The following is a 14,013-nucleotide window of genomic DNA, read 5'->3' on the forward strand; positions in this document are numbered from 1 at the left end:
TCATTTCTCAATTTATCCAATCTTGTCACTCCGAGCATACTCCTCAAACACTTCATCTCAAAACATTCAGTTTACTTCTTAAATCTGCGTTCAGGCTCCAAGTCTCTGCACCACACAACACAGTTGGCACAATCATACTCTCATACAGTCCCCTCTTAACATCCATACTCATACTCTTGTTGCTCATCACTCTCCTCAGAGCACCCAAAAACTTGCTTCCTTGATTCACTCTGTGCAATACCTTGCACTCCATTCCACCAACTGCAGCCACATCACAACCCAAGTACATAAAGCTTTCAACTTCTTCTTCCAGCACCTGTCCATGCAACCTTATTTCTAACGCCATGCCCACTCCATCACGTGAACACTTCATCACCTTACTCTTCCCGACATTGACACATAACTTACGCCTATCACATACCCTTCGAAACTCCATTTACCAACCTTCTCAATGTTTCCTCAGAATCAGCCACAAGCGCCGTGTCATCTGCAAACAACAACTGACTTCCACTGTAGTTCCAGCATCTCTACACCTCTGCCAAATACTCTTGCATTCACCTCTCTCACCACGCCATCCATGTACACATTAAACTGCCATGGTGACATCACACACACCCTGTCTCACACCGGTCAACACAGTGAACCACTCACTTGTCTCACTCCCTACTCTTACACATGCTGTTACACAGGTAGTTGTAATGACAAAAAAATATCCTTTTCTAAACTCGATGTCGAATTTTCTGTTTTTTGCACTCTGATTATCATCAAGACCTCTATTTTTCTTTTCATTTTTTTACAGAAGCAGCAACCTACCCGTAAAGCCCAACCTTTCCAGGATGAAGGTCATTGCCATTCTCATCAAGGAATCGGACCTTACAATGATATAGACATACCTGGGTGTTGGTTTTTCAAACTACCTCATAAGGTAAGGTGCCAGTGCCTGAGCAGTAAGTAGAGCATGTTCCAATCAAGAGTCTCTGTGTGTTTCAGGATGGTAATTCAAATAAAGTTGGCAGCCCTTTTTCAAAAGACTTCCTATCCAAGATGGAGGATGGGACACTTGGAGCAGGAAGGGGTGGCACCAATGCCACGCGAGCCTTGGAGATCAACAAAATGATGTCGTTCTGGAGGAACGCTCATAAACGCATAAGGTACTTACTCGGATCCACCATAAGGAATTTTTTAGGCCGAAAAACCAAAACACGTAACGTAAAATTCTTGAACATGCTCGAATAAACTCTTCTTTTTAATTTTTTTACGGTTTGGTTTGGCATTTTGATTGTATTTAAAACAGTCCTTTTCTTTCTTTTTACTATTTTCATCCTAAAATAAAATAAAACCATGATCACATGCGTGAAATCACTCTTCCCTCCTTATTCCCCCCTAAGACAAATGCAGATAGGCGCAGTGGAAAAAAAATATAAATTCTATTTGAACTCATTATTAACATTACTTAATACAGAAAATATTTCATTTTGAACTTTTTAAGGACATCTCAAACTACGCACTCTCCCTTTAAAAGAAACCCTGTTGGACAATCAAATAATGCAGAACAGGTAAAACTGTTGAGGAATCAAAATTGAAAACAACAACTTAATTCTATTTTACTGATAGTTATGATGACAAGTAAATGCCTTTTTACTGTTGGACGGAAAAAGTCTCCCTAACCTTTTTAAGTACCGTAAATTCCGGACTATAGAGCGCACCTGATTATAAGCCGCACCCACCACATTTGAAGAGGAAAACCGCTTTTCTACTTACACAAGCCGCACCTGTATATAAGCCGCATGCGCCCACATTAAAACTTGTAACACAATCACAAAATTAATCCAAACCCTACTTTGAGTCCCGCGATTTTAACTGAGCATAAAGTACTCAGTTCAACAACCACAGCCAGCAGAATGAACGGAAAATGATACCGGTAGTTAAGATATGATGCAGACCTGCAGAATCCAGGTCCCGTTAAAAGTAATCCAAGGAAAAAAAGTGTATATTTCCAAAGGTAAGGGTGGGAAAAATATATATCCACTTTTGTCCGCCGTGTCCACAAACAATCACCTTTACCGGTCCCCACTTCCCGTCATCCCCTGCGTCCGTTACGCCCCCTTTTTTTTAATTGGTCAATGCAAGACTTATCAGAATAAGTGTCCAAAATAAATACAAATAAATACATTACAAAAATATACAGTTGCAAATACATATTATACATGGTTACACATATTTACAAAGGAAGATGGTACACCGAGAGAGTTTTCAAAGCTTTAATAATAATATTATAACTTTCATCCCAAACCGTGCCTGTGACAGGTAGCAAAACGCTACTAACAACACGCTCGCAATGCAGTTAACGTGTCTGTTAAAAAAAACATACCGTACATGTAGAAACCACGGTAAAACATTCTCATCTTCCTCCCTATAACTGTCGTCATCAAAGTTGTCCTCCTTTAGTATGGGAAAGAGACTTTGTCATATAGACGTCGTCCCACGCTCCCCTAATCAAACACACCCTAGCAACACGCTCGCAAGGTAAAGTGTGTGCAGTAGCTCTGTTTCCTTCTTTATCGGACTGCTCGATTGCGTTTAGCTTGTAAGCTGCGTCATGTGCCTTAAACTCGAGCGCCGCTGGCGGCTGTTAGAAAAATTACATAAATTGGCCGCATTACTGAATAAGCCGCAGGGTCGAACGTTTGGGGAAAAAGTAGCGGCTTATAGTCCGAAATTTACGGTACATATTTTTGGGCCACTTAAGCTTTTAACGGACAGTGAATATTTACAAGAAAAGGAGGGAACTGTTTAGGGAGTTGGCAGTGTTTAATACATAAAATTGACTCCGATTAAACTCTAGATGCACAAGCCTATCTTCCAGTGGTGGAACGTGTAGTTAACACTTACGCCTACACTGGAGCTGAAATTCTGATGTGTCTGTCACAAAGGAACATAGTTTATGGCTCTGGCTGAAGTGAAATTTCCCATTTTATTTGTGAGGACTCTGGTGGAGTAGAGATGATTTGGGCTCGCCGAGGGCTAGAGGCACACGGGAAGGGCCCTGTGCCGTGCACCACATAAAGCCTGTCTTTTGTAACTTAATACAGATGCTCCCCTACTTACGATCATTAGACTTATAGAGCATATTATTTAATGAAAGTTTTATTTTTTTAGTTCAAATCAATACAGGTTACTTATACAAGCCTTAAACATACTTATATAAACCTATAAATTCTTTGTCCCCCTGGCCATTAGACTGTTAAATGGTCAATCACACACACACACACACAGTAAGCCTTTACAGCTCCTAATCTGTACATCTTTTTTTTTTGTCCTTGTACTACTGGCAGTTCTCTATACCTATCCACTCCTTTGCACATCTGTTCTCCTCTGCACTATCGTACTCCAGTGTTATTGTTATTGTATAGTGACTTGTTTACCTGACTGCCCATTTTGCACATCTGGTTAGCTGCTCCTCTTGCACTCTTTGCACTACTGTATAATACTATACATAGCTATAACTATTTAGTATATTATTAGTACTTCAATACTCCAACTCAATACAATATTTTATTTATATCAGTACATTCAAGGAAACTGTGTGGGTCAGATGTATCGACATTTCGTTTTGTATACACGTGTACAAGAATGACAATAAAGTATATCTGAATCTGAATTTGAATCTTAAACGTACAAAATATAGCACTAAATTAACTTACGAACAAATTCAACGCCCTCGTTCGTAAGTAGGGCAGCATCTGTATACGTGAAACAAGGCTGTAAATTCAAATACAATGAACAATGATGGGTAAGATATCCAAATAAATCAAATCATTGAGACAGCAGCTCAGCCCGACCCGAACGTAATAATGACATTTTAGGCCCGACCTGCCCGAAATTCGGATTGGGGCGGGCTCTGGCTTAAGCTCTTATCGCTAGGCTGGAAGTGGTGGAAAAAACGTTTTCCACTTGTTAAAAAATTGCTCGCTTCGGAGTTGTCCGACCGACAACAATATATTTCCTTGTTTAACAGCTTTTGGCACAATCGCTTTGGTGGATTACCGCTCCCTAGCCTAGTCATATTTTGTTAAATTGGTGATGCCAATTTGTAGTCTAATTAACAAAACCAACAGCTTCCTCGAATATTGATTTTACTGGCCAGTGCTTTCAGAATTTTTAGGAAATACTTACAGGTAGCACACATATGGAAGCGGCAAGGACAAGCAATGCAAGGAAGCTGACAGACAATTTGCAATTATTTAATAAGCACTGATGGACAAAACATAGCTAACATCACGATTCAGATAATATTTAAGGCTAAAAGCCTTCACGGCCTGCCACTGCTATCTACTCTTTGAATGTCACAAGCAAAGTACAAAGTACGAATTGAAACTGCTTACGGATAGTGAGTTAGTTCCATCTCTGTAAACTTTAGACATAGTTTGGCTAGCAGCTACCACATACTTGGGAACAAAGGGACCCAAACTTTTGAGAATATGACCTTTTTAATATGCATGTTCGAGTTGGGTTTGTCAGCGTTGTCTATCTCCTTTCTTTTCGAATGCAAAAGGAAAAACAAGCATCAGCGTCATGCACAGATTCTCCCCCGACTAAAAGCCAGCTTTGCATGGCTCGCTTCACTCGAGATGTCTATCTATCTATCTATCTATCTAGACATCTATCTATCTCTCTATCTATCTCTCTATCTATCTATCTACCTTGGTCATATCCCTCAAGAGGGGTGACCGACAGCAAGACAAACACATACAATAACAAAGAAAATAAAAGGGGAAAAAAAAATAGAACAAAAATATTTGGACCATGGCCAACCCAATTGCCCAAACACCCAAACAAGTTAGGCACCTCGGCACCTGAGTTGGTCATGCTTTCGTCCCTCCAGATGAAATGGGACACCAGAAAGCGGCCATATCACTCGGGTCAGGGTGACACAACACACTCTTTTGTTCAACAGCTTTCAGTGGTTTAACCCTGCCGCATCATACGGGTCCACAATCCCACTATCCTTTCACAACACCTCTCCACTCCTTCCTATTACCAATAGCGCTAGCTTTTACTAGATTTAGACCTCTTTCCTGCAGTGCACTCATAACACCATCCATCCACGTCAATCGCGGCCTTCCTCTTGGTCTCCTTCCATTGACTTCTGCTCTGTAGATCCTCTTCAACATTCGCTTCTCATCCGTCCTCTCCATGTGTCCAAACCAACCGAGTACTCTCTTATCCACACGCTTGCTCAGTTCTACTACTACTCGAGTTCTGTCTCTCACAATTTCATTTCTCAATCTATCCAATCTTGTCCTAACATACTCCTCAACCACTTCATCTCAAAAACATTCAATTTCCTTCTCAAATTTGCGTTCAGGCTCCAAGTCCTTGCACCATACAACACAGTCGGCACAATCACACTCTCATACAGTCCCCTCTTTAACATCCATACTCATACTCTTGTTGCTCATCACTCTCCTCAGAGCACCCGAAACCTTGCTTCCTTGATTCACTCTGTGCAAAACTCGAGATGTAATGCCATTTTTTGGCAACATTATTTTGAACAAACGACTTTTGGTATTTTCAGGAGAAAACTTTCAGGTCATCTGTAGTACTGATACATTAATATTGGGTTATTTTTATTCTGTATTTCATTTCTTTGTATCATTGCCCCAGAAATCACATTTGATGGCCTTTTCACAGCTCCCAGATGGTGCTATGGCTACGGAAAGGAGAGCTTCCCCGTTTTGTGAGCAGGTCGTTTTGCTACCCTTGTTTTTAAATTGCATTGACCACGAAAGGTCAATAAAACCTTCATTGACAGCTTTGTTTGGCTTCTAAAGGCACAAGGAGTTTGATGAAGAGGGACAGTATGGCGCTATATTACCTCAGGTGATCGCTGCTGGGACGGTCACGCGAAGGGCTGTGGAACCAACATGGCTGACTGCTAGTAATGCCCGTGTAAGACAATTGTTCTCAAACACATAAATAAGCGTTGTCAAAGTCAAACTGATGCATGGGCTGATTAGAAAATTAAATTACTATTCGTGGACTGGACTGAAAGAATGTTGAAATATTCAAAAATGCCCAAAACAGTCTAGTGAACCTAATTACACCTGCTGAAACGCTAACAAATGTATAAATACATTTTCTTTTCTCTGTCGGTAATCTTAATTTTCGACAGACACAAAAGACACACTTTCCTGATGTAAAATTCCTTACTTCATGAAGATATTATTCAGGGGCAATAAATAGCCTATATTTTAGCAAGGTGGGCAGATTTAATTTCCTAAACAATTTAACTAAGTGAACTCCATCCAATTAGCCGAATTAGTGTCGCTCGAGTCTCCGTCAAGCCTCCTCTCTCGATCTTCTTGCTTCCTTCTCCCCCCCTTCGGCCCACGTTTTTTTTCCCCGCAAGCTGGTGTGCCGGCTCCTCCCATGGGCGTGCCAGGAAAGCCCCCTCGCCTCGATGTCTGAAATTGTCAAAACATCCCCGAGCATTTCTACGTCACCAGGGCCGTCTGCGTCGAGAAGTGCTGATTATCCTATCAGCCCTTTGTCCCAGTTCCCCGCTTTTCCTGTAAACATCATTCTTTACTAGGTTGCATTGACCTCGCCCCACAGCTCAGCTAGTGAATATCTTTTGCATTTAAATGTAATTTGTATTTGATCGTACAAAATCTTTTATAGTCAAATGTATAAAATCCTTCAACACGCATAGTGTTTCCCGTGTTAAATGGAGTACAAAATAAAATAAATCGCTTTTTAATGTCAAAAGGTTGCATCGACATAGCCATTAGCAGGGTTGGGTAGGGTTACTTTAACTTGATTACTTTCAATTACTTTTGGATTACTCCAATATCAAATATGCTAATAAAAGACAAAAGAAACTAAATATGAATAAAATGATGACTCACAACAGGTGGTAAGCTTTCTCTCCTGGCTTTGATCTCTTTGATCTCCGGCAAAACTAAGATAAAATGCGACAGAAACAAAATGAAAATAAATCCAAACAGCTTGCCAACATCATTTTTGCCGTTCCATGTGTTCCGTTACTCCCCAAGCCTGCACAAAATTGAGTATTTTTATTCATATTTAGTTTCTTTTGTCTTTTATTAGCATATTTGGTATTGGAGTAATTCAAAAGTCATTGAAAGTAATCAAGTTAAAGTAACCCTACCCAACCCTGGCCATTAGTGTGGTAACTTACTATGGTTACACAGTGGAAAATATTTTATGATGTATATTGGATAGTATATTTTGAAATACTACTTAACCATTTATATAACAGTTTATATTACGCTGTAAGCATTGTATTTGTGTGAACCCAATACAAAAGGATATTGTCAATGTGTCATGTGTCTTCAGCGGGACAGAGTGGGCAGCGAGCTGAAGGCGATGGTGCAAGCGCCCCCAGGCTACCATCTGGTCGGAGCTGACGTGGACTCCCAAGAGTTGTGGATTGCAGCCGTGCTGGGAGAGGCCCACTTTGCCGGCATGCATGGTGAGATTTGGCAACCGGACGTTTTAATTTTCTACACAGTGTTCTCGTTTGCCCGCGTCTTTGCGTCCTCAACGCATAATTTTTGCTGGGGACGCATAGTCTCAATTCAACGTGCGTCCCCAGGACACAACTTTTTTGACACAAAATTGTCATTATTACCCGATTACATTTTTTTTTCAAACAAAGATTTTCCGCACTCCAAACTTTTCGTCAGGCAGATCCGGCAGATGTTGTTTTGGTCTCGCGGTTCGAGTTTTCGTCTGCACGCCGATCTCGAGTTATAAGGTGAAAAGTCCGTCTCTTTTTAGAGAACCGGCTTTTTCGGCTCAACTCATTCAAGAGAGCCGTCTCTCAAACGGCTCACTTGTTTTGATGCATTCTATTACGAATTATGTTGTATGAAGAAGTAAAAAAAAAGGAAGTATAAAAGGAGAAAATGAAAAAAGACAGGTTTGTGGTTATCCCTTTAATCGGTATATTACCATCAATAATTTGATGCAGAAAATGAATTAATAATTTGATGATTAAAACTGAATGAATAAATAGATTTATATTATATATTTGTCACCGATTTACAATTTCAACCTCGATAACACTATATTTTGGGGACCCAAAGATCTCTGTTGGGACCCATAGATTTTTGAGCATGCGAGTCCCAGGGACTCATCACTTTTCAGAGGTAAAATGAACACTGCACAGGTCACATTCTCCGATATCTGTCGAGGAACTAGACTCGCCAATCCAAAGGTTGTACTATGACTGATCACTCCATGCCTTTTTTTTCTTGTAACCTCCCCTTTTTTACAATACGTGGACACATATCAATTGGGCAAATCGGAGTCTAAATACCCCAAAGTCGTTTTTGCATAATGCATTTTTGAAGGAAATTCTGTAAAGCACTATCAACAGTGTCCGAAACTCATGACAAAAAGTTACATGACCCCATAAAGTTGCCAGTCCCATTTTTTACAACTTGAAACATAATAAGACGACTAATTGCAAAAAAAAAAACATTGTTGCAAAGTATTCAGGATTGATAATCAGAATATATGAATATATGCAATGTTTGCGTTGCGTCATCTTCTTCAAGCCACATCAACTCCTCTCTCCACGATGCTTTTAATGTACATTTACGTTTTGTAGCGTCATAAATGTTGCTAGCTTCTTTTGAATATTTCGTCTGGGGCTGAGGTTTTGGCTTGATTCCTAACCACTTATCCATATTCATTGTGTTTTCTGTGTGTCTACTTTGGATAATGATATGCAAATGCATGACCTTATAACGCTCGGGAAAGTCCGGAAGCACAAAGTTATTCGATGCAGGCTTCTGATTGGCTGCAGAGTATGCAAATTGGCAAATGAACTGAAATTTCGAAACCAAACAAAGATTTCGAAATCGGAATAAAGCAAACGTTTGATTAGAATTTTTTTTTCAGTTTTTTTTCTTGAAAAAGTTGTCGGCCACCCGGGCTGAGACGTTAAGTTGTAAGCCCGACATAAAAGATGCACGCCCGGGCGTCTGGGCAGACGTTATTACAGACATTGCCATATAGTGATGGCATCATATAATAAAAGTCCACCCCTTTGCTGAAAATGTTTGATATTTTTATAGATATACAACAAAATGAGGGCAGCACAGCGGCGCAGTGGTTACCTCCTGTGTGGAGTTTGCATGTTCTCCCCGTGCTTGCGTGGGTTTCCTCCGGGCACTCCAGTTTCATCCCACATTAAAAAAAAAGTTATTCGATGCAGGCTTCTGATCGGCTGCCGCGTATGCAAACTGTCAAATGAACCAAAATTCCGAAATTTTTGAACCCAACAAAGATTTTGAAATCGGAATACAGTAATCCCTCGGTTATCGCGGTTAATGGGGACCGAGACCACCCGCGAAAACTGAAAATGCGCGAAGTAGTGGCGCCCCTTCAAAAATGCTTAAAAAAAACGTATACAGGTATACAGTATACCCCCCCCCCCCCCCCCCCCGCCATTAAACCGAAGTGATCCCTGGCATGATGGCAAGGAGTTAGTGGGTTACTCATCCAGAACTCTTCACACTGGAACTGAATCTATCAAAACATGAACCACAAATGTAGCCATGTCTTACATCATCGATTTACACGGAATAGGACTGCGGCGAAACCACTACGAACCATTCAGTATGATTGTATTAACCGCTCTCAACCACATGCAGCCATAGCACTTTATTTCGCTTGTTAACACATATTGAAAATTTAAACAGTGAGTGTTTGTGAAGCGTTTTTGGGAAACAGCAGTTAAAAAAATGGTCTGTGTTCATTTTAATGAAAGTGACAATAACAACATTCTTTAGCTAGCGGCATCGAACGGCTTTTACAACAAATTCACGAAACCACACACAAATAGCCGTGTTTAGGTAGTACAAACAACCGCTCGCTTTTGGTATTAAAAAGTCAAACTTGAGATGAAATGTGACAGAAGAGAATATACTTACGTGGCGTCGCCGAGTTTCTCCATGATAATCAGCGCCACATAAGAAGGGGGTGAGGTTGGGAGGTTTTGAAGGGCGGGGGGTGAGCGAAGCGGTAACTCAGCATGACAAAGCATTGTGTCAGGGCCTCCCCCCCCCTTTACAATAATAGTGTCCACACCGTGTCCTCAGTTGACATAAGCTCGCGCTTGCTCAAGTCATTAAATGCTTTTATGGAGAAGGTAAGGTATATTTTTTAGACCCGCAACGCTCTGAACCGAGGTTCCACTGTAATACAAACGTTTCTTTTTTTTTTTTCTTGTAAAAAATTGTCGGCCACCCGGGCGGAGACGTTTTGTAAGTTGTGCGCCCGACGTAAAAGATGCACGCCCCGGGCGTCCTGGCAGAAGTTATTTCAGACACTGCTATCAACCTCTTTTTATTAGTAGTATCAAAACATGCGTCTCTCCCTAAAGTCATGCTTTTCCGCTAAATAATTTAGGCTGCACAGCGTTCGGCTGGATGACACTTCAAGGCAGGAAGAGCCAGGCCACTGACCTGCACAGCCGGACTGCTGACGCGGTGGGCATCAGCAGGGAGCACGCCAAGGTCTTCAACTACGGCCGCATTTATGGCGCGGGGCAGCCCTTCGCCGAACGGTTGCTGATGCAGTTCAACCATCGCCTCACTCAGACGGAGGCCGCTGATAAGGCCCGACAGATGTACGCGCTCACAAAGGGGATACGCAGGTACTCTCATCGATTAGGACTTACTTACGATATTGATACAAGTACCGTAAATTCCGGACTATAAGCCGCTATTTTTTCCCCAAACTTTCAACCCTGCGGCTTATTCAGTGATGTGGCCAATTTATGTAAATTTTCTAACGGCCACCAGCGGCGCTCGAGTACAAAAGGTAAGATTTAGACCGCTGGAATATATGCGCCGAGGAAGACTGCAACTTATTGTCTTGTGCATGAATTAAATTAGTGTAAACATACCCTCATCATGCAAATGCAAAAAGAAAGGCACCGTGATTTTTACAAGTATTGTGTGTTTTTTTACCAGACCCGTTTACTGTGTTGCGAGCGTGTTGCTAGCGTGTTTTGGAATAAGGGAGCGTGGGACGACGTCTATATGACAAAGTTTCTTTCCGACACTGAGGAAGACGACTTTGATGGCTTCAGTTGTAAGGAGGAAGATGAGGACGGTTTACCGTGATTTTTACAAGTATGGTATGTTTTTTTAACAGACCTGTTTACTGTGTTACGAGCGTGTTGCTAGCATGTTGCTACCATTAACTGCCCTGTCAGGCACCGTTTGGGATGAAAGTTATATTATTATTATTAAATCTTTGAAAACTCTCGGTGTATCGTCTTTCTTTGTAAATATGTGTAACCATGTATTTGCAACTGTATATTTTTGTAATGTATTTATTTGTATTTATTTTGGACACTTAATCTGATATGTTTTGGACGGGCGAATTAAAAAGAAGGAGCGTAAACAAACGCGGGCTGACGGGAAGTGGGGACCGTTAAAGGTGAGTGTTTGTGGACACGGTGGACAATAGTGGATATATATTTTTCCCACCCTTATCTTTGGAAATATACACTTTTTTCCTTGGATTACTTTCAACGGACCCGGACTCTGCAGGTCTGCATCAAACCTTAAGTACCGGAATCATTTTCCGTTCGTTTTGCCGGCTGTGATTTTTGGACTTTGTACTTTAATGAAGGACATTCAGTTTCAACCGCGGGACTTAAGTCGGGTCTGGGTTAATTTTGTGTTTGTGTTACATTCTTTTAATGTGGGCGTATGCGGCTTATATACAGGTGCGGCTTGTGTAAGTACAAAATCGTTTTTCCTCTTAAAATGTGGTGGGTGCGGCTCTATAGTCCGGAATTTACGGTACTCATTAAGGCCATATATAATCACTACAGTAATCCCTCGTTTTTTGGGGGCTTGCTTTCCAAAAAGATCCCGTGATAGTCAAAACTCACAAAGTAGAAAACTATATTTATTTACTTATTAAATACATCAAAAACATGAAAGCTACACCCTTTTTCATTGTCTTTCCAGATATAAACTGTCTGACGAAGGTGAATGGCTGGTCTCTGAGCTAGAAATCGAGGTGGAGCAGGAGGATGACGGAAGCGTGTCTCTACAGGATTTGCGGAAAATCAATAAATTGGCCTCACAGGGGTAAAAAAATCATGATCACAGTTTTCAACATCTGATGACACTTCTCTTGTGTGTTCCTATTTGACATTTAAGCTCCCGGCGGAGAAAGTGGGATATAGTTGACAAGCGAATGTGGTCCGGGGGAACCGAGTCGGACATGTTCAACAAACTGGAGAGCATTGCGCATTCGTCCCAGCCGGCAACGCCAGTTCTGGGCTGCAGGATTAGCAGAGCTCTTGAACCAGAGGTGGTGAGGGACGAGGTGAGCTAAAACTGGTCTGACTTCAGGGATCACCATCCCACCCTCATTACAGTCCGAGCAGCAACCCAAATCAAGAAAATGTTTCCACCGCTCAAATTTTAAATGGATTGTGCAGACAGTCGAATATATTCACTCATAACCCAAATGACTTTAAGTATAATAATATTTATATATACAGTATATATCATACCTGTCGCGCTCCAGGCCCTTACAAACTGTCTGTATTTTCCCTTACAAAATAATCTTACACCATATTTATTTTTTTTTTTTCAAACGTGTTTATTTATGTAGTTTAACCAGCTCAGTAGCCTAGATGGTAAGGCGCCCGCTTTGAGACTGGGAGGTTCGGGTTCGCGCCCCGGCCGAGTCATTCCTAAGACTTAAAAAGTGGTCGGCGGCGCCCTCTCTTGGCTGCGGCTGCATCGGGTCAGGTGCAATCGACATTTCGTTCTGTGTACATTGTTACACAGAATGACAATACAAGGAAATTATTATTATTATTATTATTATTATATTGTACATGTGTTTCGTTATATCATATACGGGTATGTTGTTAATTAACATTTTGTTGTGAGATATTGAGTTGCTCGACATGAATGAGGTTGATTATTAAAAAAAAATTAAGTAGCTTGGAAGTTCACCATAGAAGGAAAAAATACATGCAAATATAATTAAGTAGAATAATACATTTTCTTATTCAAATTACGAATTCATTTTCTGCATTCAATTATTGTTGATACTGATTAAAGGGATAACCACAACTCTTTTTTTCATTTTCTCCTTTTATACTTCCTTTTTTTCCTAACTTCTTTATAAAAAATCATAATTCGTAATATAATGCATCAAAGCAAGTGAGCCGTTTGAGAGCCGGCTCTCTTGAATGAGTTGAGCCGAAAAAGCCGGTTCTCTAAAAAGAGACGGACTTCTTTTCACTACATAACTATCACATGCATACTACACCTAAACGGGCACTATGAAATGTGTATTAGTGTAAGGATTATGCATCAAATAGGGACATTTCTTATGGGCCATGCCAAAAATGAAGAAAGTGTCCCAGCGGTAAACTATTTGAAAGAATTTCCTGCAACTGAAAATGTTTGCCCAACGTCTTTATGGGAAGAGACTTGACTCTATAACAAATCGATTATGCATCAATTATGGACATTTCTTATGGGCCAATGCCAAAAATGAAGGTAGTGCCCCAGTGGTACACTATTTGAAAGAATTTCCTGCAACTGAAAATGTTTACCTAACATCTTTATGGGAAGAGACTTGACTCTATAACAAATCGATTATGCATCAATTATGGACATTTCGTATGGGCCATGCCAAAAATGAAGGTAGTGTCCCAGCAATAAACTATTTGAAAGAATTTCCTGCAACTGAAAATGTTTACCCAACGTCTTTATGGGAAGAGACTTGACAAATCGTCGCGTTTTATTACTGAAGACCTAAAAATCTTATGTTTCTATAAACGCATATGCAAAATTTAAAATCGCACATGTAAATTGCAGATTATATTTGTGGCCCTGCTAAATAAATGTTTCACACTGGATTTCTTCTTTGAATTGTACTTGAGAAATTAGAAAATTGTCATTGAAAGTCCTTAAAATTCTTGAATTTGGC

The 14,013-nt window shown here is 40.6% G+C and overlaps 1 protein-coding gene across 1 annotated transcript in view; it reads left to right on the forward strand.

Annotated features, from left to right (window-relative positions):
* The window catches only part of polg (polymerase (DNA directed), gamma), a 35,776-nt gene that overhangs the window by 17,483 nt on the left and 4,280 nt on the right, over nt 1-14,013 (forward strand). The window contains exons 13-20 of the mRNA XM_088339557.1: nt 800-925; nt 991-1,151; nt 5,695-5,748; nt 5,835-5,952; nt 7,363-7,498; nt 10,447-10,693; nt 12,024-12,146; nt 12,219-12,387. Of these exons, the coding sequence (XP_088195683.1) occupies nt 800-925; nt 991-1,151; nt 5,695-5,748; nt 5,835-5,952; nt 7,363-7,498; nt 10,447-10,693; nt 12,024-12,146; nt 12,219-12,387 (1,134 nt within the window). The remainder of the gene's footprint in view (nt 1-799; nt 926-990; nt 1,152-5,694; nt 5,749-5,834; nt 5,953-7,362; nt 7,499-10,446; nt 10,694-12,023; nt 12,147-12,218; nt 12,388-14,013) is intronic.

The sequence above is a fragment of the Urocampus carinirostris genome, chromosome 7 (genome assembly GCF_059441175.1).
Source record: "Urocampus carinirostris isolate Australia breed hairy pipefish chromosome 7, RoL_Ucar_1.0, whole genome shotgun sequence".
In the NCBI taxonomy this organism is placed as follows: Eukaryota; Metazoa; Chordata; class Actinopteri; order Syngnathiformes; family Syngnathidae; genus Urocampus; species Urocampus carinirostris.